The following is a 25,829-nucleotide window of genomic DNA, read 5'->3' as shown; positions in this document are numbered from 1 at the left end:
CAATGACTTCCAGATGGAGGGAGACTTGTCTCAGTTTCCTGCTTCATTTGCAAAGCCCTTGACTTCCCGTGCATCCGCTCTCCTAGCTGCATTTGAATGCAATGGCTGAAGAGGCTAGCGAGCATGCATCCCATAAGCACAGTAGGGTTGGGGGTACGTTTCCATCTGGACATGGGTACCCCATCGGCACTCAGGGGGCCGTGGGTGCGACACGTGCTCTGCACATCCAGAGGAGAGGGCCTTAAAACACCGTGGGGTCCAATCTGGGCTGAGCTACCGACAATGCCGGACACGGAGCAAAGTGAACATTTAACTTGGATCCAGCCACGCGTGAATCCGTTGGGCTGTCAGTCAGGTGATTGTCTGTCTGTGCACCTCGGCGGGGATGCCTGTTTCTAATACGCTCCCTGAACTTGTGCTTGACAAGACAGATTTACCAAGCTGCCAGCCAGCCAGTTCCAGGCACCAGACCTTGCTGTGGATGTAGGAAAGGATGAGGGACAAGGATCGGGAGCAGACGGGCTCCCTCAGTTTGCAGGCCTGCCTGATGCTTGAGATCATTCATTTGCTGATTTGGGGATCTAGCACTGTGTGTGCTCTCTGAGGTCCCTGCAGGGGATTGTGGCCCTTTTGTGCTGTATCTGTGTAGCGTAACACACCCTAGTTAGGATTGCCAACCCTCCAGGATTGGCCTGGAATTAAAGATTAATTTTTAATTAAAGATTATGTCATGTGATGAAATCTCCAGGAACACACCCAAAACTGGCAACCCTAATCCTAGTGCTTGAGTACACGGCTGGACGCATCATCCGAGAGGTGGTGGCTCACAGCTGGGTCTAAACGTTCACGCACTTGGCTAATTTGAGGCCTCATAAAGTTCCCACCTGCAGTGAGGAGGAGGATGTTTGAGGCAGGACAGTGCCAAGCACACTCTCCCAAGACCCCTGCGAGTCCCTGTCCTGGGCTGGGGGGAGGCAGTCTCCAGTCTGCACATCGGATCAGCGGAGACGGAGAGCACTGGCCCATGTAGCTCAGTTCAATGCACTGTGCGGCTTTCGGGGTCACCGCTATGTGAGTTCAGCTCCCGCTAGTTGAGGCTGCTTCAGTAGAGCCATTGTGGGACCAGTAACTGTCTGACTCCCGCCCGGCTTGCACTGCTCCTCCTGGTTGTACGGTGCTGGTGCTGTTCGGGTCGACCTGGAGTCCTCTCCTGAGACCTCCTGCTCTGCAGGCGGCCCTGTCCAAACCCTGACAAGGGGCAATCATAGCGACTGAGCCCCTGCGGGCCTGAGCCAACCTTCCCAGCTTCCAGGAACGATGGCTGGCCATGCTGCATGGAGACCCACGCTGGCGATCCTGGGGCTGAGCGTCAGGTCAGCTCTCTTCATGCAGACGAGCCCTGACGATGAAACTCTCAGGGAAACTGAGGCAGCGAATGGCCTGTTGTCAAAGCAGCACAGGGAGGCCACTGCCTGCAGACTTCCAGGCACTGAGCCCTTCACCCACTCAAAGGAGCCATTGCTACTGGTCTAGCATTCCCCCTGATGGGCTGTCTGGGCGGGGGGCTGGTGAACCAGTTCAGACCATGACCACCCTCATGTGAACATGGCGGTGGAGTCCAGTTGTTGATTTCCAAGAGCTTTGCTAGGCCAGCGGCTTGGGGCTCTTCCAGGGCTGCTGGGGGTGTGGTGTGGGAGGAGAGATTGAGCTCACAGACACGTGTATGCTGGCTCCCCTTCTCCGTGTCCATCCCACAGGCAGTGGGGGCAGCTTTCTTACGCTGTGTCTGCCCCGCACTCAAGGGACAAGCAGCGGGAGGGGCGTGGGGGGCCATTTTGAAAGGGTCAAATACTTTGATCATTCAGTAAACCACAATGATTTCTCTCTCCTGTGTGTGTGTGTGTGTGTGTGTGTGTGTGTGTGTGTGTGTGCGTGTTCCCAGCAGCGCTCCTGGCCCAGGGACAGTACGATCTCGAAGGACCCCCTTATCTTGACCAGCTGCAGTATTCCCAGTACGACCCTCAGTTAGGTGAGTGGTCCTGGTGGCTTCACATATATATCTCCCCCCTCCGCCCGCTCCATCCCTCAACACACACACCTGCTCTTTGTGTGTCTCGGTGAGACAGCTTCACTGCCTAACAGATCTCGCCATCTGGGAGGGTTTTTTCCTGATGTTCAGTCTGAATGTCCCCTTTTTGAATTTCATTCCAGTTTGTCCCACGCCAACCCTTTCCTCTCCCTCCCTGGTATTTACACCTTTCGGGTCCTTGGCGAGATCTCTTCCCAACCCCTACTCCAATCTCAGTCCACAGATGTCACTCTGTTAAACTTCCCCCTAAACCAGTCCCTGGTAATCATAGAATCACAGAATATCTGGGTTGGAAGGGACCTCAGGAGGTGTTCTAGTCCAACCCCCTGCTCAAAGCAGGACCAATTTTTGCCCCAGATCCCTAAATGGCCCCCTCAAGGATTGAACTCACAACCCTGGGTTTAGCAGGCCAATGCTCAAACCACTGAGCTCTCCCTCCCCCCCAAATGTCTGATGCGCTTCACTGAACTCTTCTGATTTATAGGATTGTAGGACTGGAAGGGGACCTCCCTGGGTCATCTCAGTGCAGGGGACTGGACTGGGCAGGATTTGTCGCTATCTCCCTGGTAACAAGGTGCCCAGAGACAAACAGAAGCACCCCTAATTCTACATTCCAGGATGCTGTTGCCTTTAAACTGTATTAAATGTTTCTCACTGTCACATCGCCCAACAAACTCACAACTGATATGCTGCCCAAGATCACCCCTAGCTGATAGAGAAGGTTGGGCAATTTAGGATCCTCCCAAGTAAAATAATCTGCCTTTTCCCATCTGGCAAAGCTAATTTATTCCATTAACAGAAGTTTGGCTAACTCAGGTTTCTACTTCCCCTGTTCAGAGTGGCTCATGAGATTTCAGGGAAATGATTATTGCAATATAGCAACTGAACTCTGATGGTTCCTGGTATTCTGTTCTGCCAGGCTGCTTCCAAAAAGTGTATTCACTGCTTATAAATCTTGATCAGTCTAAGATTTGTTAAATGTATAGATGGTTGCGTTTCAGTATTGTAACTGTCACTGAATTAAACCGAATTGGTTGGTGGTACATGGAAAGCCCAGGCAAAGGTAGCAGCTGTTATGCCTTCAGTAACTGCTTTCTCTCAGCCAGGGTCTTTCAGACGTTACTGTGAGGGAGTGTTGTCCAGGCCGCTGGGATTATTATTTAATCTGATCTGGAAAAAAACCAATTATTAGGATTTTACATTCCCCCTGGATAGTCGCTGAAAATGGGCCGAAGAGACCAATGGCCAAGATCTTCAAAAGCGATGAGTGATTTCGGGGGCCCAACTTGAAACATCTTTCAGAAAGTGCTGGACACCTGACCTTTGAAAACTAGGTCCCTGTATGGTGTCTTGATCTCTCCACTAGTCGCTTTAGAAAGTTTTGACCTACTGTGTCCTCTCTCAAACCATGTCTTCCCATACTGCAGTGGGTGAAAGTTTATGCCTTGATTTTTCCCCCAGAGATGCTGCTTACTTCTCTCTCCCGTTGACTTGGGCGATCAGCAACTCAGGGCAGACTTGTAAACCCTAGAGTGGATTCCCTGTACAATGCAACCACCTGGGATTCCATTGCCCTTGGGGTTAGGAAATCTGTCAGTATCCCAGGCGAGATGCAGCCACCACCGAGATGACTGGGCAAGACAGGTTTTGTGCAGGAAGAACAAGAGCAGTTTGTTTCCTTCTTTGACACACTGTGGTGGTCTTTGCTGTTCCTAAAATGAGACCTTTCTCTGTGCTTTGTTTTTGTTTTGTTTTTTAGACAATCAAGATTACTATGACTATCAAGGTAAGCGCTTTCTCTGTTGAGCACTCATCTGCTCTTCTCAGCTGCCGTTTGCTCCAGCTGGCCAGCACTGACTGGAGTGTAACTAACGTGCTGTAGAGGTGGCATAATTGTGCTTTGTTGGGAATATGAATTCTGCCGTTCCCAGCATGGCTTCCGTTTTGCCTTGATCTTGCAGGGAAGGTCCAGTCCTCTGGGGTTTTATGATGCAATCTGTTGCCCCAGTTACTATGTGGCATTGATACATCATTGCTGGACTAAAGAAGAAATGGAGGAGGATCCAAACTGCAAAATGAGGTTCCTGGGGAACATTGGAAAAATGACCAATAAAACAAGGCTCCTGGGGAGGGAGAGTGCTGGGGTCTCTGGCCCCGTTTGGCAGGGGGTGCGTGTGGTGCCTGATTAACCTGAACTGAACATGTCCGTTCTCCATGGCAGATGTCACCCAGCGCACTCCCGAAGAGCAGTTCCAGTATCAGTCCCAGCAACAGACCCAGCAGGAGATCATCCCAGCACCAACCCCCGGTGTGTTGTGGAGTCTTTGCCACTCCTGGCGGAGGGGGGCCGTGGGCAGCCGTGTCCGCTGCCGGTGTAGTCCTATTGTAGTCACTATGTCAGCTGCCGTGCACTAGCCGAGGAGCAGATCCGCCCTGTTTAAATGTGGAACAGAGTATAAACAGTGTCCAGTGTGTGTGTGTGTAGCTTTCCTGGGCAGTAGCACTTATCCAAGAGAGGGAGGATGGCGCGGTGGTTAGTGCACTGGCCCGTGTGCTCTGCCACAGCCTCCCTGTGTGACCCCTGGGCAAGTCACTTGGTTTCTCAGGGCCTCAGTTCCCTATCTGCACAATGGGGATAATGGCCTGCCCTGCCTGGCAGGGTGTGGTGAGGATCAATACATCCGAGATTGTGAAGCGCTTAGATGCTGGAAAAACATAGATAGACAGGAGCATGAGTTGTACCAGTTTGCAGCCCGCTCCCAGCCTGGTGCTGTGTTCTCAGCTCCGCCTATTGTCTTTCCTCTCCAGACCTTCCCGAGACCGAACCCACAGAACCTGGACCTCTTGGTAAGACCCGCAGCCTGTTGTTCTCCGAACCGTAGGGTGACTCCAGGAACTGCAGATGCCTGAAGTCAGCTCTGAGTGGGAGGAAGGGCCCGCAGGAGGCAAGGAGTGTAAAGGAGGTGGAAAAAGCTGCTCACTCGAGTTCTGAAAGAGGAGCCAGGGCACTGGTTTCCCTTGTCCGCCCCCAAGCATGCAGGCAGGACAACCTGGGGTGGAACGCGCAGGAGACACCACAGCTGGGAGGCGGGGCTGGGGGCTCTCTCCAGCTGGCAGGGGGTGCCTGGTGGATTTCTAGCTTTGATGACATTTCGCTTACAGGAAACACTTTAAATTGAGCAGGGGGTTAATGAGGCCACCTTTGTACTTTCTAATCCTTCAAACCACCATTGATCGATTGCGAGCATATCGTCTGAGGGCTGCCTGCAGTGCAAGAAACCTGTATCTCCTCCGACATGGCTGCCCACACATCAGCCAATCTGCCTTTGATCCGGGGCTGCCTTGAGTCTGGGGGAGAACCTGCGATTAACAAGCAGAGTAGTAGATAGGGACAGAGCGTTCTCTCCTTGGACCAGATCCTGCAGCCCTCCCTTCTGGGAGCAGCCGGCATTGCAGGATCGGGCCCTTCCAGCTGATGCTCTCCGTGACCCTTGGTTTTTTAACTGATGTCAGAGAGTAGCTTAAAGACCCTGGACATTTGGAAATGTCCAAACTCCAGAGAAAGCACCAAGTCCCCGTTGATTTCCCCCCTGCGTGGATAGATTTCCAAGCCATGGTGCCCAATGGAGCCCTGGAGGCTACGAATGAATCTTGTTACATTTAGCATCATTTCTCTGGCTCTTTCACGCCAATGCACTTGTTTGACTTTCCCTTTATTTATTCCTTAATCCCTCTTCCCCTCACTCGCAGCTTCAGGAGCAGTAGGGGGGAAGGGGTGATCTCCTCCGCCTTCTCCCTAAACTCTGCCTGCGACACAATCTGCCATCACTGCCCAAGAGTTAGACACCAACCAGCTGAAAGCCCCATGGAGTTTCCTTCTCTTGCCCACTGGTTACTGCTCTGCCTTTGGGTTAGGAATTGGATCTGTACGTGTAGGAGGAACATTCAGCGGGAGAGCTAATAAGGGTGGGGAGCAACAGCCCCCCCAGTGGCCTCTAGGTATATGAGCGATGCCTTTTGGTGGCCCTGCAGTCACCTAGCAATGGCCGCTCCTGTCCCGCAGGGCTGTACCCAGTTCCTCACTCTGAGCATTGCAACATGGTGCCCGGGGTCCCATGGCGCTGTGACCTCATGTGCCACATTGCAGCACCACTCACTCCATTTTGGCCCAGCCGCCTGTCCATCATGACACCCATATGGCACTGCAACCCCATGTGCCAGCTCGTAACGCCCAGAATGGGGAGCCAGGCACAGGACAGAAGCCCACACTGCGGGTGAGTGTGGGGGCAGGCTCACTCTGCGGCCCGCCACCAATGACCCATCACTCGGGTTGTGCCATCTGGCTCCGCCACTGGGAGCATTGCGATGCCGGGGGGGTGGACACGTTACTGAGAGCAGCTGAGAGGGTTAGAAGTCGGCTGTCTCCCGGTGACGTGTTGCAGGGCTGCGACATGTGTAGCTGGCTAACCGGCCATGGTTGCAGGGTGGGGGCGGAGGGACAGCGAGGCCAGCCGAAGCCGTGCTCAAGGCCAGCACTAGCGATCCTGCCAAGCGTGCGCAGAGGCCGGGGTGCTCTGCTCCACTCCAAGCTAAACACAGATCGGCTGCTCGCAGCACAATGGTCCCACTCTGGCACGGTGTCGCGAAATCACATTTTTCCTGCTTTCTCTCCCCCCACCCCCAAAAAAGGGAAAATCGAGATCACCTTCCAGATTGTACCAGCCCGAACTAAAGAACTCCTGAGCCCTGCCTAGGGAGGCCAGCTTTCCAGGAACTGCTGGATGGCCCCACCGTGGCTGCTGGCAGCACGAGGGGTTAGCTGCCTGTCTCCTGCCAAGTGCTGGTTACCCTCCAGCCCCAGGCAATTCAAGGCCCTTGCAAGATGTGGCTTTTAGCTTGTTCATTCTTTGCAGCAGAGTATTTATCTGTGAAGCCCCCCCCCCCCCATGGTAGCAGCACTAGATCAGCACCTGCCCTTTCACCCATTGAGATACTAACTGCAGGCATTCCTGCCCCCCCCCCCCCGAGCGGGCACTTTGCCTCCTGGTCCCTAAAGCCGTGCCAGTAGCAGGGTTTGCAAGCTAAGCCAGGCTCCGGCATTCATGCAGTTGAGGTGCGTTCCCCTCTGACAGCTGGGTCAATGCCCCAGCATTCTGCAGGGGGTGCTATTGTGCTTTGGGGGTGTCGTCTAAAGCTGAGGTTCTGGCCACTGTCCTCATTAAAGATCCGTGGCCCTCGCCACAAGAGAAAAGGCATTAACTCAGCTGTCTGGCTCCAGTAACTAAAATCTCCTTCCCTGAAGTCCCTCCCCCACCCCCCCAATCCAGTTTTCATTGGAGATAAAGTTCTTCACTTTCTGCCCTAAACTGTGGGGCTATTTAACCAGTTGTGCTGTTCCACCCTAGAAGTGGCTGCATTTCACTGCTCCTGAAAGCAATTCCCATGCACATGGGTACAGCCGTTTGGGATCCTACGGGATGAAAAATGCAATAGAGAGGGGACATTCCTACTCCATCTCCACTCCGCTTGTGTGGCACTTCATTAACTCAGGGAACCAGGACTAGGATGAGGCGAGGAACGTCCAAGTCGGTGCCTGGCATGGCACTCCCATTGAAATGGTGACTGGGCCCACTGAGGATCTCCCCCAGCCCTGCACTGCCCCAGACTGGTCCGAACTCCAGCTGGGCTCATGCTGTAGAACCAGCAGCCAGTGCAGAAGAAACAGGAGAGGTTGCTCTTCAGGGAAGGGTTAAGGGAGATGGGTGGCTCGCTGACTAAGGGATCTTAAATGAAATTGTGTTAAACACTCATCCCTACCTCCCAGCTTCCCCCATGAGCCAGGCACCGCCCATTCGCGCCAATGCCAGAGCAACAGCAGCTGCTCTTGAGTTTGCTGATGTCAGCGGACTGTTCAATGTTGTGCTAGTGCTCGGTCCCCAGTGCCTGTGTTCTCTCGTTGGGCAGATTGCCGGGAGGAGCAGTATCCCTGCACCAGGCTCTACTCCGTCCACAAGCCCTGCAAGCAGTGCCTGAACGAGATCTGCTTCTACAGGTAAGCGGTAGGCAGGGCTGCACCCGCATGGCCTGGCTGGAGGGCCAGGCCCCGTGTTTTCAGAGGCCGTCCCAGGAGCACCCCCCAAGATGGCCCAGTTCTGCATTTAATAAAGGAAAACAAACAGTTCCGTCTGGGCTGCTCAGAGTTCGCGGTGTGACGAACCATGTTTGGGGGCTGCCCCTTTGCACAGAGTGAATCTGAGCTACACACGGGCAGTGGCTTGTAACGCCTGTCCTCACTAGCCAATGAACCGGAGCCTATAGCGTGAGTGGCCCCATTCGCTCGCCCCGTGTCCACGCGCACAACCCACTCGTGGTAACACCTGGGGACGGGGGAGATAGGGCAGACCTTGAGTGAGCCTCCCTTGACAGCCACAAGCTAGTATGGACATAGGTAACAAAGCCACTAGTGCTCCAACACCTTCTCACGGGCCCCCAGAGCCTTTGGCTGTGGCTTGTGTCAGAGGGGAGGAGTTCTCCCCCATTTTGCTGCTGACTCAGCTGCTGGCAGTGAAAATACAGGTCACTTTGGCACAAGCATGGGCAGAGAGCCCTTCCCGCACTCTCCACATCCACGACTACCTCCACGCTGGTGTCTCAGGCCGTGTGTTCTGGTCTCCCTTTCAGCCTTCGACGGGTGTATGTTATTAACAAGGAAATCTGTGTTCGTACTGTCTGCGCCCACGAAGAGCTGCTCCGAGGTAAGGAAGTGACGCGCCAGGAGCCCCCGGGGCTGAGCTGCTGCCCCACAGTGTGAATTGGCCCATAAGATGGGACAGGTCCTGGTCTCTGGAGGACCCCAGGCGGGGACATTTCAGCTGGAGGCTGGCTGAATGGCAGCTCTCCAAAAAGCGGGGAGGGGAGACTTGGCTCACACCCTGCGGGGACCCTATACTTGTGCAGTGGGTGCGAATCACTCCTCGATCAGTACAGAGGGGCTGGTGAGGCAGGTGTGTAAGCTGGGAGAGGATCCCGCCACTAAGTCCTTGCTCTGCCCTCCTAGGACAGGCTGGCCCCTCTGCCCCTCAGATGCTAAACTCCTGGACACAGCTGCTCAGGAACTGCTTTTATCCCCCCGGGGGATGGGGGCGGGACAGGGATAAAAACAAATCTTCAGCTGTAGAAACTTTCTGAAGTTCTGCTCTTCAGTGTTGACAAAACCCTGAAACTTCGTGGTCCGTTCCCCCGAGCTCTGCTCTGTTCCTTCATGGTTCCTCGCCTCCCCTCCACAGCTGACCTGTGCCGTGACAAGTTCTCCAAATGCGGCGTGCTGGCAACCAGCGGCCTCTGCCAGACCATGGCTACCTCCTGCGCCAGAAGCTGCGGCGGCTGCTAAGGCTGGACGGCGGATGCCACAGCAGGTGCACAGGTCACGACTCTGCTCAAGGCCAGGCCAAGCCGACCCAGAGGAAAGCTCTCTTCCCGAGCTACCTTCCGTCTGCCCCGGTAGAATAACATTGTCATTGTGCTCCTGAAATCAATGGTGCTAAGGAAACATGGTGCATGAAACAGCATAGAAGTCCATTTTGTGCACATAATATAGGGATTTTTATGTTTTTTTTATTACTTTTTATGATATTGGAAGAGTCACCGGCAGGGGCTGGGCTGAGCCAGTGCAGTCTGATTGGACTCAGCTGGCGCACGCCAGCCCAGCTGGGCTGCTGGCTCAATTTATACGTAGAGTATCCAAGAGAACAAGTGTAAGGGGTTGTCTGAATTTCTGGTCTGTCCCCCCCCCCCCCCCACCCTTTTGCTGCTTTCTTAGACCGTTGCCCCCCGTCTCTCCTTCCTCCTCCGACTTTCCAGTGGATTTGATGGCTGCTGCTTTATTCCTTGGTTTGGACCAGGGTGCAGTTCGAAGCTCATCCTGGATGCTGGCCCAAGGGTCTATTGTTTGGCCCCATCTGGCCCCAAAGTTGTGCCGGGCTTCGTCAACTCTGTAGCTGCCACAACGCTGCAGTAGCTGGGTTCTGCCTGCTGCATCCCACCCCCACTCTGCCTCTCGCCCTGGTCTCGTGAATGCGCCGGCTGGCTGAGTGGCAGCTTGGCACATGCCCCCATTCACCTCTGCTCAAGTGTCAGAATAGCACCGATTGTTACCTGACCCACGGCGATTGCAGTGAGGGAAACAGCGGCTCGGCTGAAGATGTCTGAGCTGGGCCGCATCAGGTACGTTGTACTGCAGGAGAGGCAGCCCAGGACGTATTTTGACAGCTGGTAGTTTCATCTTTGGGTGCTGCTGCAGAGACAGGAGAAGCCCATTCTCTCAGTGCAGGGACTTTGGATCCCATGGGGGAGATGACGGGCTAAAGAGGTCAGCTGCCAGAGCAGATAACTTCCACCCATTGCAGCCAACCGCAACCGTAGAAACTCGGCCCTTCAGAAACTCAGAGCTGGGATGATGCTGGTGCCTGCTCCCACCTGGTCCTTACTTGAAGAGAAAATGACTCTTTTGAGGTAGACGCCACACAGGCAGGTGGATGGAGGCCACTCGTACCATCTCCCTCTGTGTTTTACCAAAGTCAGCCCTTTTCAGCTGCGGACTTTAACTCTTTCCCCGTGCTCTCGCTCCTTCATCACTCTGCTTCCTTGAGCAGGTGCCAGCTCCCCCGTACCACTCCCGACCGTGTCCACCTGCAGGGGAGCCTTGTGGTCCACCATTCACTTAAAAATCATTGGCCGTCTCTGCATCAATGAGCCAGGAATCTGTCTTTCTTGCAGCTCCATACCTGATCCAACCGGGGGCCCCTGCCCCTCCTTCCCTTTGAGCCAGGTATTTCGGGTTACCGCGCTCGGGATTTGGTGCGTAAATGATTTAGGAACCTAAATCCCATTGGCAGTCAATGAGATTTCGGCTCCTAAATGGCAATGCTGAGTGCAGCAACTTCAAAATAGCTTTTGTAAAAAAGGAGCTGGGCCATTGATGCAGACGTGACCCTGACCGTGGGTGGTGAACTGGCCCAGGCTCACTTGCTCCCAGGGCTTAGAGGGGCCCCGCAGCGCTGCATTCTCCTGTACTGTTCCGGTTTTCTTGCTTGCGCTGTAGCTTTGTACGGATCATTCCTTTTTTTTTTTTGTACAAAATGAATGTTTTAAAAAAATAAACAACCCAAAAAGGTCACGGCTGGCAGCCCTGAGCTTGCTCACAGCTTGAGCTGGGGGAGGAACGGCTAGGGCTGGTCAGTGACTTGCCACACACTCTACTATGAAAATACTGTGCATTATGCCACTGTGGCTTCAGCAAAATCCCGACAGCAAGGAGCATCCTGCAAACGTTGTAACCGAGCCAAATGCCAGAGTCCTGGTTAGGCTGAAGGGATTAGCCTAGTGCTTTCTGCTGCACTCCCCCTTTCCTCTTCCAGCCCTTCATTTTAACTTCAGTAGAACCTCCAAGATACGAACACCAGACTGGCCAGTCAACCGGACACCACGTGAAACTGGAAGTAACCAATCAGGCAGCAGCAGAGACCAAAAAAAGAAGAGCAAATACTGTACTATGGCTGTATTGCATCTCAGAGGTAGGCACGTCTGGGCTGCCTATCTCCACCCCTTCACCCCCACGCAGGAGGCAGCCCTGGGAGGGGGCTCAGCTGCTGCTGAAACCTGGCCTGGCGTGTCAGCTGCTGGATGTGGAGCCTGAACTCTGCTTTGTTCAGCGTTATGAATATTCCAGAGTTACGGACAATCCCCATTCCCAAGGTGACCATAGCTCTGAGGTTCTACTGTACACTTCAGTCCCTTGGCAGCCAAGCAGGAGCTGATTAAGCAGCAGTAGCTTGTCCCTGGCCTCAGACCACACTCCCTCCTTGCCAGCCTAAAGAACCTCACTCTGTACCAAGACAGCGCTGGATGAAGCCTTAGCTTCGATGAATTCGCCTCTAGCTTTCCCCAGCAGGAGCAGGATGATTTGGGCCAAAATGGGAGCATGCTAAAAATGGAAGTGGAACAGCGGGCTGGACTAGCTGCCCACATACGTATCTATGGTCTCGACTCGCTTGTGCTCAGGGCAGCTATCCCATCCCGCCACTGTGAGCACACTGCTAATTTTAGCGTGCTAGCTTGATCAGAGCTAGTGCAGGTATGGCTCCTGAAGTCAGATAGTCCAGCTCCACCTGGTGACAACCTGAAAGTGACCATCCTTGTCAGTTTCACCGCTAGCCTGAGGGGATCTGTATGACAGCAGTAAAACTATATACTCATGTTAACTCAAATACAAATTAAGTCAGGAGGTCCTTCCTGGCTTTATAATCTATGAACATGAATCAAATAGCAATCTGCTACTGGGTAAGGCCCAGGATTGGCTCTTGAGTTACCCTCCAGCCCTATAATTCTATTCCAGTGGCAGCAATCTACTGCAGGAGAGAATGAAATCACACACACACTCACTTAACACACATTTTTCTTCCTGTTTAATGCAACTTTGGACCAGGTGCCGGTCCCTGACAGCAAAAGCGAGGAGGCAGGCTGAGCACTGTCCGGTCTGTGGTGTGTTGTTTTTTTTAAATCCCCCTGTAAACCGTTTATACAAACTTTGGAAATGTTTAAAACTCTGACTCAGAGACGCAGAGTTCCCTGGTTGGTCTTTCCATTGCCTCAGCTTACAAGGAACTGACCACCAGGGATTTCAAATGTCAGGTGAGCTAGTTGACAGTCTGACATTCCCCGCAGCACCAACCCCGTGTGGGGCAAGCTCCTTTTTCCTCCCGCAATGTCCAAATTCATCAAGAAAGTACCAATGTAATCTATTTTTAAAAAACAAAAAAACCCAAACCTCTTCCTGGCATGATTAATTGTTACACAAGTGAAAAACAACAAAAAAAGTAGGAATTTCTAGTAGAAAACTTGGTCACTTTAAAAAGAAAACCATCCACCCATCTGTAGAAAAATTTTGTGCTAAGAACCAGGATTTCAGTAACACCCTCCTAGCACGCTGCTGCTGTGGGTGCTCAGCCTGAGCCTTTTCAATTTAGTGTCACAGACTGGCTGGGAGAGGAATTTTTCCAGGCATGAAAGGACTAAAAAAAACTATAGCCTGAAAGCGTGCTTTAAAAGGGGCCTGATCCCATGGAAACAGAATAGCACCTCCTGGGTGAAGAGCAACAGCTGCTGCTTTTTAATGTGGGTTTGTTTTGTTTTTTTTAATTATGTTTTGGCTCCTGCGGGGCTAATACAGTCTGAAAGGGACAGCTGCATTCTGGCTTCCTTGGGCAGCCTCAGAGCTGTTTGCTGAATTCCAATCAGTTACAGCTGCGTTACACTGAGCACGGACAGACTGATGGCGGTTCCTGCAGAATCGTTAGTGCTGATGCAGGTGAGGGAAAGGGCCCAGGTTGACTCAGAGCCTAGAGCAAAAGTTAGGTCTTGTGACTGGAGCACAGCTGAGCTGAGAAGGTGCTTTTCTGGGCCCCAGATAAGCTAGAGAGCTTGGCCAGGCCTTCTAAGTAAACAGCTTATGCTATGGCTGAGTGAGCCAGGCTCACTTCTGCCCTGGGCTGCCTCCATGGACTTAATTTGGCTTCCTCCTTTCCACCTGCACTGTCCAGGGGGGGGCAGAACTCTGTGCTAGTGAGGGTTACATTACACTAGTGTTGGGGGCTAAGCTTAGAGCACGCCACCTGATGCAGAGTTTCTTTCCAGCCCTCTGGGTGCTGTTCTAGTCACCTTACCAAGAAAGCCAGGACAATGGTTATTAGAGAAAAGTTCCCTGCAAATGCCACCTCCACGAGGTGCAGTGCCTTCTCCTGCTCTAATTTAACAGCTGCCCTTCTGCAGCTGATTCTTTCATTTGACACACAACCGGACCAGCCAATATGGCAGGAGAAAAGTCTGAAGGGATGCTACTGTAATTAGCCTAGACAGCTCTGCACATCAAACTGAGGGATGATGTTTCAGGTGTTACCGCTGGCTCAAAGGCGTGGCGTTTAACAAGCACACTTTCCAATCTTAAACCCCCCCCCCAAAACAAGGGACACAGTGAAACTGACTAAACACACAGTGCTGTCAAATTCACAAACTAAACTTAGAGAAAAATAAATGCTCATGATCTTGGTGTTACCTGGAATAAGTTAAAACTTTTTCAGACATCAGTACCCAAGTTGGCAGTGTCTCTTTAAATAGACACTAAGGCCAAGGCTTCTCACTCTAAGGGACACTAATAATCAACTTGTTGCTATTGTGGAAAAGGAACTTCTTTGGGTTCTATTTGTCTCCTAACCCAGTTATCTCAGCTCTTCTGGGTTTCAGGGACATTCAGCTTTCCACGCCCTGATAACTAGCATTGCAATAAACTAGGATTTGGCTGGCACAAATAATTACTATAGCTCTGATGGTGGAGCTTATTCACCTACTGGTTTCAGGAAGCAGCTACAAGCTCAGGTTGTACTTAGAGCACATATTGCTTACTACAATAAGTCGTCCCAGTGCAGGCACTGGATGTGAGAAGGATGCTGGGAGAAGCGGGGGCCCTGAGATGGTAATGGACACACAGTCACGCTATGGGTACAGTCTCAGACAACATGCTCAAACAGAGCATGAGGCTGCTGGCTCCTGGGAAGGAGAAAACATCTGGAAAGGAGGAGCAAACATTCAACAGCTGTTTAGACTTGGGTTCTGTGAAACTGACCCTTCTCTACTCTAAGGGCAACACACGGGGAAGGCCAGAGTAGAGCAGAGCACCCAACTCAAACGCTCAAATCCTTGATAAAACAAAATCTTCCGCCTTCCATTTTATAGAAAGGGTTATGGTTCTTCTGGGCAACACCACATTGGATGAACCAGAGCTGCAGAAGCAGCTTAGGACAAAGTATTGAAAAGTTTCCAAACCTCTGGTAAAAACTGTAGTAGAAAATGACACGTATCAAATATACATTCTCCTCCATTAGCGTATTACCCTTAGGAAAGTCCTGTTTTTTTAAAAAAGTGGAATAGCAGAAGTGTCCTTGCTGAGAAGGTAAATGCTGGTTTTGAAGGACCTAGTTCAGCTTGGTTGTAGATTTTTTTTTTTGTCCCCACCCACCCCCAAAATATATTTTTGCTTAAAGGGGCCTTTTAGGGTTAATGAAATAGCGGGACCACACAGATCAGCAAACCCATTTTACTGGTGACTGAGCCCATGTTTGGACTCCAGTCACCTAGGGGTATTCAATCGTCGGCCTGCGAATGCACTCCCCTCTTCAGAGATGCATTTTAAATGTTAGCCCCCAACATGACCCTCTGGACAAAGAAGCCACTGTTTCTATTAAATTTAATAATATTGCTTACGAATAAACCCATTGCAGAGCACCTTCCAACAGAAGATCTCAAAGCACATCACGGATAATTAGTTAAGCCTCAGAATTCCTCTACGAGGTCAGTATTATTAGCCTTGCATTAGATGGGGAAACTGAGGCACAGAGTGAGGCAATCATACGATGCGTCAGTGTCAGAAGTAGAACCCAGGAGTCCTCACTCCCCTGCTCTGAATACTAGCCAATGTTACCTTCTATCCCCGCTTCAAAAGGAAGGGGGCTGCTATTCAGTGTAACAATTCACCTGCCATTGGAAAGATGCTACAAAAGGATTGAAGGTGGCTTCTAAGCAAGGCCACTGGGGGCCTGATTTCCCGGCGCGGAGCATCCCCAGCTCCAATGGACTGCACTTTGGAGCTGGGGGTGCTCAGCGCTGCTGAAAATCAGACCCAGGCTGACGGTTGTCACTGATTACCAAGCTACTTTTCATTCATAGCGTATCAATAACGATACGTTCATGGAGAAGGCAACTTAGCAGCTCTGAGACGCTCCCCGATTCCATGTCAACCCAATTCCATGACTCGATGCACGCTCAGGGGAACGTGTGTGCGTGCTTGTCTTTTGTATAGGGCTGAGCACCCAAGGAAGCCAAGGGGCCGTATAGGGAGGGTGATCCCCATGGCAGGGGCATCCCCCCTCTATACAAACCCAATTTCCCCACCGCAGGGCTGGAACATAAAACCAGAGGGGGCTTAGCACTGAAGGCTCCTTCGTCACAGTGGCGCCAGTGAGTGGCAGGGAGCCTAGTTCCCTGAGAGGAGGGAGGAGGGAGAGTAATGGGACTGGCACCGCCGCAGCTCCTGCTGCAGCTGATCCTTCAGCGTCGAGATCTGCGAAGGAGAGGGTTAAAAAAAAAGGGGGAATCCAGTCAGCGCTTTGGCTGCATGGGGGTCCCCCGAAGCCGTGGCAGAGCCAGACAGTGCAGCAGCATTTCAGGGCTATTTCCCCGAATAGGCAAAGGAATCTGGGAGGATGGGAGCTGGAAGGGAGCTGGGGGGGCGGGGGCGGGGAGGCAGTGGCTGCGGGAGAACTTACTGCTCCAGTCTCAGCCTCTCCCAGCAGCGGGTGCTGTAGGGACCCTGGCTCCTGGGGGGCTCCCGGCTAGTCAATTTCCAGAAGCTCACCTGCTCCTCCAGCCCCTTGACACGTTGCCTGTGTGCTCGCTCCCTGGCCTCCAGCGTGCGCTCTGCCTGCAGCTGGGAGCCGCGCAGCCGCTCGATCTCCAGCTGCAGCTCCTGCCGGTGGCGGGTGGCTGTCTCCACCAGGCTCTGGGACTGGGTCTGCTCCATCTCCGCTACCTGAGCCTGAACAAGGGAGAGGAGGGTCCATACATCCAGGCTTCCACAGGCAAGGGGCTACTCTGATCTAGTGACCACACAGGCCCTCCTCTGAGGGTTGATTTATTCCATCTTGGGATTTCTCCATCCTCCCCCTGCTGCATGCAAAAAAAAGTCCCTTGCACCCCGTCTGTCTGTGAGTTACTGCTGAGGGCCACCGGCCCGCAATCCAGGCTCTGAGCCGGTCGGCTCTCTCGGGGCTGGGAGAGTCTTGGCTCCATGGCTTAAGCATCCCTTCCCATCGCATGCGTCTGTACGGGGGGAATGAGGGGGGAGACAGCTCTTCTCTCTCTTGCAGAGACACACCCGCTCCCTTCTGGCTTCTGCTCTAGTCCAGGCCCAGACAACCCCCTTGTGATCACATCACTCTGCCATCATTAGCCACCACCGGCCTCGTTCTCCTCCCCCGCCCCCCCCGCTCCATACTGACACAGCCTGCACCGTCTCACAGCCAGCACTGCAAGAGCCCCCACCTGCGTCCTCCCTTGCTTGGAGACACCAGGGACCTTAAAAGGAAACAGAGGCGCCATCCTACCATGCCGCTGTGTCTGACACAGGAAGGAGCCACCATCGGCCCTTGGCAGGGCCACCATCCACCTTGGCGAGGAGTCACAGCCTCCCACGCTCCCTCATATGCTAGCACCCTGTTTTCAGCTCCACGTGCCCTGCCACTGCAGCAGCATCTGGCCAGTTACCCTCGCTGGGTTTGTCTCTCTCTTTCTCTCTGCAGCCTGGGTTCTTCCAAGTATTGGCTAAAGTCCGCTGCACAGTCCCTAGGCTTCTCTGCTGCCTTGGACGTGATGATGCATCACCACGCTAGGTCTGGTGGACCTCAGCACTGCACTGGCTTCAAATTTAACCCCACCTTCAAAGCTGGTTCTGCGGCTGCTGTGTAATAAGGCTGCTATTTTAAGGGCCCTAGGCCCCGCCCAGGGTCCAACCATGATTATGCACGCCCACACACAAGCATTGTTCCCCTTTTTGCCTGCTGAATGTTTTAATGCAAGCTGGGGGACATTTTTTGACCAAAAAAATTTTCCTGGCAGAGAACGAAAATTCTCCAAGGGACAATGGCAGCCTTGATTCAATGCTCCAAGCAGGACAATAAAACTAATGGCTTCAAAACTGACCCAGCGTCACTTCGTTTCCGGGTTTTGGAAACCAAGACACTGCCATTTTCTGTTGGGATTTTGGGAACTTCCTGCCTCCCTCCCTCCTTTTTTTGAAATGATCTCCCCCACCCCCCAAGTGGAAAAAAGTTAGAAAACCGAGTTTGTGGAAAGGAAAACCCTTTACTGGCTCCCAACTGGAAGACATTTGCTGACCAGTTTTGGTTGTAACACAGCTGAGTGGCGATGGAGTAAGTGCTGTAGTGTAGACGAGGCCCCAGGACTTTATGCGCTCACACAGGCCATTGACCGCAGGGGGCTCCCGCAGGCTCCATTTCATAACCACCTGCTCCTGCACACCCGAGAACGTGGGACAAAACTCCCTTAGGGCTCAGCCAGACCAGAACGGGAGCCCCAGAGCAGGCTCAAGAGTCGAAGTCCCCAGCATGTCACACTGCACCCTGGCTGCTGGTTTCTCAGAAACACCCGCAGCAGCTTCTCGCCTCAGTCACTGCCTGTGTAACCCACTCAGAGTGTGTGTTACAGGTCCCTGGATGTCCTCACGCCACGGAGGCCATGAAACTGCTGTAGCCCCCAGCTCAGGAGTCTTGGGGCTTTCGTACAAGCCGTAGCAGCTCATGAAGGGCCTCAGTTCAATCCCTGGTGAGTTGTTTGCACTCAACTGCAGGGTATTCAAACCGTGGCAGCTTCTACCCTATTCTCGGCTCTGCCACTGAAATGCTGTGTAACCTTGGGCAAGAATACTTCTCTGCTCTGTGCCTCAGTTTCCCCTCCCACCCCCCTGTCCATACAGATGGTAACCTGACAAGGTGGTCTCCTGCTCCAGGCCTGTATGAGGCCTACCATGATAGGATCCTGATGGCAGTTATGCCAGCTGTAATATGAGTAACAATAATGCGCAGCAAGCCCTGGCCTGCTATAGACTGCCTCTCTGTTAAGAAGGGGAGCATTGTACAGGAGGGGCTGGGTGAGAGGCTCCCGCACACAGGACTAGCTATAAGCACTGAGCCAGTGGTGTAACTCACCCAGGAACATGTTATCGTCCTTCTAACCATGCTTAGGTTCTCCTGCAGGGACCAGCAGCCCAACCAAAAGAGAGAAGTCAGTAAGCACACCCGTGAGAGCCAGGGTTCAAAGGTTATCTGAGCTAGGGGAGGGAGACAGGTGAGCGAGGCTCCCCGCTCCCAGGAGAGCCAAGGATTCCAGGTGACAAGGGGATGGAGGAGTTGCACATGAGTCTGATCAATGAGCGTCTTTCAATTGACCACAATGAGCTTTGGATCAGGCCCTGGACATGGATACAGCTGCAGGGCCCCTGCCTGCCTCAGTCCTGGGGGCTTTGCCACTTCTTGTATCTGCTCAGTGCAGCCGTGACCAGCGTCTCTGGTGGCAGCAGGACATTCAGCACCCCGGGCTGGTGCTGGGAGGAGGGTGCAGGTGTGTAACGAAGTGAAGGGTCTCCGCCCGTGTAGGGAGAGGCTGTGCCCCCGGCTCGGGCAGCTGGAAGGGAGGGCGGCCTTGGGACGCGCCTCGCTAGAGCTTAAGGAATTGGGGGGGAGGGGAGCTGGGAGGCACTAGGGAGGAGTTTGGCAGCAGGGGCAGGTCACTGGCTCTTAATCAGCACAGCTATGGGTGCTGCTCACCCACTGCTCTTCCCCTCCCCTGCTCCTCCCTATCCGTCTCACTAGAGGAAGTATTAACCCTTCAATGCCAGGGCAAAGTCGAGGCTGGGTCCCCCCTAAACTTCTGACGAGTTGCACTTCCACAGCACCTTCCCTCCGCAACTCAGCATCACACAACCCAGGGCGCTATCCCCATCCCTGCGTTCCTCCAGAGGCACAAAGCAGGGAAGCGCCAGGCCCCAGCTCACACGGCGTCCCAGGGTCCAAGTGGAGAGAGCGAGCCCGGATCTCCTGACCTACACTCCAGCCTGGGCTTTAACTCCCAAACCACCTTCCCCCTCGTTTCATACCCACTGGCAGAGATGACATCATGTCCACCCCACTCAGCTCTGGGGCTAGTCCACCGGGCCAGAGCAGCTGGGAAACAGCCTGCAATGGGTGCTCGGGGTTTCCGCCGTTAGTCTGTTTGCAGGGAGATGGCCAAGAAAACAGGCAGCACTAGCCCTTCCTAGCACACCTGCCTTGTAGATTAAACTGTATTTGACCCTTCTTAGGCCCACGTCTTCACCATCTGTCCTCCTTCCCCCCACTCCCACCCTGTCCTTTCGTCCCTCACCTGTCCCCACCCACCATTCTGGCCCCTCCTGCCCCTCACGCCCAGTGTTTTTTTGTGCAGAACCATGAAAATATGTCCTGCCTGAGGCCACAAAGACTCTGGTTAAGGTCAGGCAAGGGAGCCTATGAAAAGGCCCCGTCGACAGCGCCCTGACCCTGCAGCATAGTCTGGGCAGGGTGCGGCACACCCTGGATCTTGGCTATGTACTAACAGCCATGGCAGCGCGTTATTGAAGCTGCGAGCAGAACCGTGGGGTGTTTCCACCTCCAGGGGTCAGCAGGAACCAGGACTGTGCCTAGGGCTTTGGAAAGACGCCCCCCTCCCTGTCTGCTCAGGAAAAAGCACTCAATGGGGAAGGTCTGATGGCTGACCTCGAGCAGCTGGATTTGCCGCTGAGCCTCCGCCAACTCCTGCTCCACCGTGTTGAGGGAGCGGTCCAGCCGGCCCTTCTCCGCCGACAGCCGCACCGAATCCTCGTGCGTCTTCAGCTTCTCGCGCTCCACCTGCCGACCAAGCAAGCCCAGGGAGAGAGGGTGAGTCAGGCCACACTGGTTATGGCTAAACTCCACACTACGCCCTGGCCCGTGGGAGCCGGGCTGGTGGACTCGGAGGTTCCAAGCCTGCACTTGAATGTCCACACTGCATTGTAAACCTGGGCTTACAACAGCTGCACCCGGGTCTCACAGCCATGCTACCACGTCCACACTGCACCGCGCAGCCCTTGTGACTTGGGGGCCGCACTGCAAAACCACAGGGCATGGATCCAAGACCCAGCAAGGCCTCAGGCTCTAACCCACCCTCCTAGCAGGGTCCTAGGACCCGGGTCCTGCGTGCTGGCTGGCCCAAGCCAGACTGAGTTGTGTGTGGACGGAAGGGGGACTTGGGCTCAAACCTGAGTCTGATCCCGGCTCAGTGTGCAGTGTAGACATACCCCCCGCGATCACCTGGAGTTGACATGGTCCTGAGCCCGCCCCCTGGCCACGCACTGGGTGCCTGGCTCCTGCTGATCAGGCCCAGCACTGGCTAATTGTTCACTTGTATTCGGGTCGAGAGGTTCCAGCCAGGCCCAGGCCCTGCACGGCGTGGCGGGTACGGTGCTGCCGGGTACTGACTGATGAAGGCTGGAGGTTGGCCTGCTCCTGGGACGGCTGCTGCGGGAGTGAATCGGTTTAGGCCAATAGGGAGCCGTGAGAAAAACGAACGCAGGAAGGGAACAGGAAAGCTCAGGCCAAGCCGCCCGTGAGCAAACACTTGCGTGTTGTTCCGGGACGATGGCAGGGCCGTGGGCTCTGAGGGGTCCGGCTCAACCTCTCCCTGAGCCCACAGCTGGGTTACACACATGGGGCTACAGCCAGGCACTGACCAGAGCGGGGACTGGCTGGATTAGCCGGGACACCCCCCCCCTCAAGTGGGGCGGTGGTTGCTGGGGAGCCGTTCAGATGCACCAGGCCCCCCACAGGGATGTCTGAAGAAGCTAGGCCGGGTTAGGCCCCGTTCACACTATGGGAGGGCTGGGGGTCGGAGAGCCGCGTGCACAGACTGTGGTTTTTAACTCCCCTCTCACAATGCTTTGTTCCCACCACTGACACCACCACCAGGTTGGTTGGAAGCAGGATGCTGCTCACTATCGCCACCTCAGTGACACATGCACAAACGAAGAGCCCACCAGACCGGCTGGGCGAGCCCGGTCCATACACGTGGCGCCAGAGCCACGTGAGCGCGGGAGAATTGCCGGATTCCCCCCCGGGGAAGGGTAAAGGCCCGAGATCTGAGGCGGGCGCTGAAAGAGGCCACGAAGGGAACAGAGGTGCAGCGCGCCCTGCACCCATGGCACAGCACCTTCCAGCGGGAAGGAGCCCAGGGCACTTAGAGCCACGTTCCTCAAATGCGGCCACCAGGGGGCTTTTTTCCGGCCACGACAGCCTCCGAAGCATGGGCAGAGATTGGGGGGGAGCATTGGGGGGGTAGGGGGGGAAGGGGCATTGCCTCCCTGAAACTGTATATGTTGATGGTGAGCGGGGCAAAATGTAAAGGTTCGGCCGCCCTTAAACAGCTGGGGCGGGTCCCCCCCCTTACCCTCAGTCTCCCCTCCCAGAAAGCAGCAGCCCCTCCCAGCTGTTGCTCCTGAGCAGCTGTTACCAAGGGCAGTCAGACGCCCTGCCTTGGTGTTTGCGCTGCCAGCAGGGATCGGTGCCCTGCAGCGTGCAGCCTCCTCGGGGGCTCTGGGCAACGCCTCTGGAGACACGTGGGGCCGGTGTGCACGGCGCCGGAGGTGGCTCTTGTCAGTAGAGGCGACTGCAGCATTTGGTCGCCGGGGAGCTCCCCGGGCAGCTCCCCCGGTCCCGCCCACCCGGGGCTCGGGGACACCGCAGGTGGCCAGTGAGTTCCCAAACCGCCTTCCCCAGGACGGGCTCTCGCTGAAGGCAGGGACAGAGAGATGGGTCGGCTCTGGAACACGTGTACGTGCATATTTATTTGTTTTTCCTAAAGCGAATTAAGTATTTTAGGAAAAGTTGCCAAAGCGGCACCGGCCACCAGCAAGAGTTGGTGGCTGCACTCTAAGGCCACCAGAAAATCTGTTGTGAGAAGCCCTGCGCTAGAGGATGTGTCCAGAGAGAGCATCCCCCCCCCCACACACACACTGCAATGCAGCCACTTCTGGGGAGGAATAAGGCCTCCACTCTTCACCAGGGACCTTACACCATAGCTCTCGGGAGGGGGAAACGACTCCTCCAACAGGACTGGGTCCCCAAGCTGTGCTCTCTGGAGGATTGCAGGCAGCAGCTGAGGATCATCGGAGTCTATGTTTCTCTCTGCCCTGAGTTTGCTGGCTCAGAGCACATTGCCAGGCACCGCTTTATGGGGAAGTAACTGAAGGTGGATCACTGTTGGGTGGGTTTTCCCCATGGCAGACGGGTGGGGGGTCGCTCAGGAAGGGGCTGTCTGCTACAGCAAGTCTAATTCCAGGGGTTGCCAGTTGAAATCACAGGCAAAGCAGCACAAATGCAATGACCGAAGCGCCACTGAACGGACAGAGGAGATTTCAGGCCGTTCCCGACTATAACGCCCTGAGATGCCAGAGATAATATCCCTCGCGCCAGCAGCCACAGCTGATTGGAAGCCAAGCTGAGCATTCACCCCCATTCGCTCTCAACACAAATGCCAGCTCGGGATTCGAACCCAGTGCCAGACCCAGGATCCTGTGGAATTTTGCAACCCCTGCTAGTCACCCCCATACTCTGTCCAAGTTCAGGCAGCCCCCTGCCAGCAGGGAAGATGGTATGGAGCTAGCAAATTCCCATAATAATCTCCCCATGGCTAATCCTGGTGCCATTTCGTGGAGGGACATTGGATAAGAAGCCTACAAACAGGCGTGTGCCGGGGGGAGAGCGCCAGGAGCCATGCATATGAGCAAAAGGAAAGAGTCACAAGCCCCATCCCCTGCTCCTGCCGCTCACCTTGTCCAGGGTCTTCTTCAGGGCCATCTTGTCCTTCTCCAGCCGCAGGGAGGAGCGCTCCGCCTCCCGCTTCTCACTCTCCAGCTGGGCCAGCGCCCGCTGCAAGCTGCCCAGCCGCTCCTGCAGCAGGTGCTTGTCCTCCTGCAGCTTCTGCAGACTCCGCAGGGTCGCACTCTCGCTCTCCTGGCACTGGCGCAGCAACTGGGCAGCAGGGGAAGAGAACCGTGGCTGAGCGCAACCTCACAGGGCAGGGAGCCATTCCAGTGATAGGCGCGTGGGATTGGCCCAGTAGCCTAGTGGTTAGAGATCAGCTCTTCCATGGGGGAAACCCGAGTTCAGTGCCTGGGCCCAGCATGCGGCTGTCGGTACAGAGCAGCGCGAGAGGCAGTGGGGGTTTAACAACGGAGGGGCTCAGCCCCCTGGGAATGCTGGGTTGTGGGGCAGGAAGGGCCCAAACACTGAGGAAAGGCAGCTTCAACTCCCAATGCCCTGGTTTGGACAGGCCATAGGGAGCCCTGTGTACAAATGCTCTCTGGGGGGAGCTACAAGTGCCCCCCCCAGGGGATGCTCCCAGGAAAACCTCCCTCCAGCCCCCCATGACTATGTAGCACTGGGGTCACCATCCCAGCACAGGGCATGAGTGGCACAGGGTGCTCTGGGGAAACCCCTCTCCCTGCCCCACATATGCGTCTCATTCTCTGTGCCGGTGGCACTCAAGTGATGCTCTCACTGGGGTCACCATGTAAAGCCAGACATGACCCAGTGACCCACTGCTCCCCTACTGCCTCCCTGCCTCGATACCAGCCCAACTGATCAGCAGCTGGACGTTTCTCTGGTCAGCTTGGACTACATTCATGGGACTGTCGCCCCCAATCCCGACCTGGTGCCACGTCCTCACCTCCTGCTGCTGCCGGACCTGCCCTTCGAGTTCCTCCTTCTGCAGCTCCAGCTCCAGCTGCTCGGTTTTCAGCACCTGGACCCGGTCGGCCAGCCCGCTGTTCTGCTTCTTGGCTTCTGAGACTGCCTGGCGGGCAGCGTCCAGCCGCTCCTGTGACAGGAGAGGAGATGGTGACACCCCAACAGCACAGAGGGGCCAGGCTGTGCAAAACAGATCCCGACAAAGCTTCCCGCTTCACAAGCTTGGACCAATTAACCCAGCACTAGCAGGACGGAGCCACCCGCTCGCAGCAAAGACAGCGGGGAGGGGAACCGGTCCCCATGTTGTATGGAGGGGTGGCTGGCACGGGGAGGATGGTGTGGGACTGAAGGAGGTGTCTACCATCAGGCTCATTGCCAGCAGTTTTCCCTACAGCTCCTGATGCCTCTGCAGCCCCTCCTGGCTAGGCCAGTCCTGGCCCATCCAAGATAGATCTACCAATGCGCCCAATCCTGACCTGCTGGAAGCCTTGGGGAACTCCAGTCCTGGCCCGATTCCCTGCCCACCTTTGCCAGTGTCCCTCAATCCAGTTGGAAATCTCTGCCCAGATCCCCCACACACACACACACACACACTGCCTCTCTGCACTTTGCAGCCCCGGGCGAGTCCCACCTGCAGCACTCGGCGGTCATGCTCGCTGGCGGTCAGTGCCTTCTGCAGCTGGAGCACTTTCTCCTGGGTGGCACCGGCGTTGGCGCTGCTCTCTGACAGAGACAGGGCCAGGCCCTGCACCTTGTCCTTCAGGGCGCTCTCGCCTTCCTCGGCCTTGGCCAGGGTAAGGTGCAGTCGCTCCACAGACAGCTGCAGGCCGTTGGCCTTCATCTCGCTGTCGGTGACCTGCATTGGGATTGGCACAGTCCGGCAATGAGCCAGGGCCCACGGCTGCATCTTCTGAGTTACTATCTGATGTTCACAAAGGCTCTGCAGTCAAATCCCTGCCCTTAGTGGCAGGGGCCGCACCGGGATGGCTGGAGCGGTGCCAGCCCTGCTGGCGCTACCCAAACCGCCTGCCGTTAGGGATCCTTCGAAGAGGAGCAGCCTGCCGAGCCCGCAAGTCCAGTGTGCTAGGCCACGCCCCTAGGCAGTAGGCCACACCCACTCGGGACAGCAAAGGAATGGACTCCCGGAGAGATCGAATCCACACCCCAGCTCATGGGAAGGGAGCTGCTGCCTAGGGGCTGGACCATGGTGCTCACGCACCCACTGCACCAGGATGGTGACCCCAAGGCTACATAATCACAGACCCACTAGCCACGTCACTCCCTGTCCCCCACGCTGGGGCAGGCAGAGTTGGCCCAGA

General features: G+C 55.0%; 2 protein-coding genes across 10 annotated transcripts in view; one reads left to right on the top strand and one right to left on the bottom strand.

Annotated features, from left to right (window-relative positions):
- MFAP2 (microfibril associated protein 2) overlaps positions 1-11,264 on the top strand; it is a 31,647-nt gene extending 20,383 nt beyond the window's left edge. The window contains exons 3-9 of one of the 2 annotated variants that reach the window (XM_038376673.2): positions 1,946-2,029; positions 3,849-3,875; positions 4,311-4,397; positions 4,898-4,936; positions 8,054-8,141; positions 8,771-8,844; positions 9,376-11,264. In XM_038376673.2, the coding sequence (XP_038232601.1) occupies positions 1,946-2,029; positions 3,849-3,875; positions 4,311-4,397; positions 4,898-4,936; positions 8,054-8,141; positions 8,771-8,844; positions 9,376-9,479 (503 nt within the window). In that variant the 3' untranslated portion in view covers positions 9,480-11,264. Of the gene's footprint in view, positions 1-1,942; positions 2,030-3,848; positions 3,876-4,310; positions 4,398-4,897; positions 4,937-8,053; positions 8,142-8,770; positions 8,845-9,375 lie in introns of both variants that reach the window. The other variant, XM_038376672.2, reaches the window with a different exon arrangement.
- Positions 11,265-15,056: 3,792 nt separating this feature from the next.
- Positions 15,057-25,829, bottom strand: part of CROCC (ciliary rootlet coiled-coil, rootletin) — a 72,785-nt gene continuing 62,012 nt past the window's right edge. For 6 of the 8 annotated variants that reach the window (XM_043499785.1, XM_043499779.1, XM_043499782.1 and 3 more), the window contains 7 exons: positions 25,142-25,366; positions 24,491-24,640; positions 23,593-23,793; positions 20,506-20,637; positions 18,922-18,963; positions 16,554-16,733; positions 15,057-16,259 (listed from right to left, as the gene is read on the bottom strand). In XM_043499785.1, the coding sequence (XP_043355720.1) occupies positions 16,173-16,259; positions 16,554-16,733; positions 18,922-18,963; positions 20,506-20,637; positions 23,593-23,793; positions 24,491-24,640; positions 25,142-25,366 (1,017 nt within the window). In that variant the 3' untranslated portion in view covers positions 15,057-16,172. The remainder of the gene's footprint in view (positions 16,260-16,553; positions 16,734-18,921; positions 18,964-20,505; positions 20,638-23,592; positions 23,794-24,490; positions 24,641-25,141; positions 25,367-25,829) is intronic. The other 2 variants (XM_043499781.1, XM_038376666.2) reach the window with 1 other exon arrangement.

The sequence above is a fragment of the Dermochelys coriacea genome, chromosome 18 (assembly GCF_009764565.3).
Source record: "Dermochelys coriacea isolate rDerCor1 chromosome 18, rDerCor1.pri.v4, whole genome shotgun sequence".
NCBI classification, from domain to species: Eukaryota; Metazoa; Chordata; order Testudines; family Dermochelyidae; genus Dermochelys; species Dermochelys coriacea.
The sequence above is the reverse complement of the archived record's forward strand: the minus strand, read 5'-3'. Positions and strand labels throughout refer to the sequence as shown.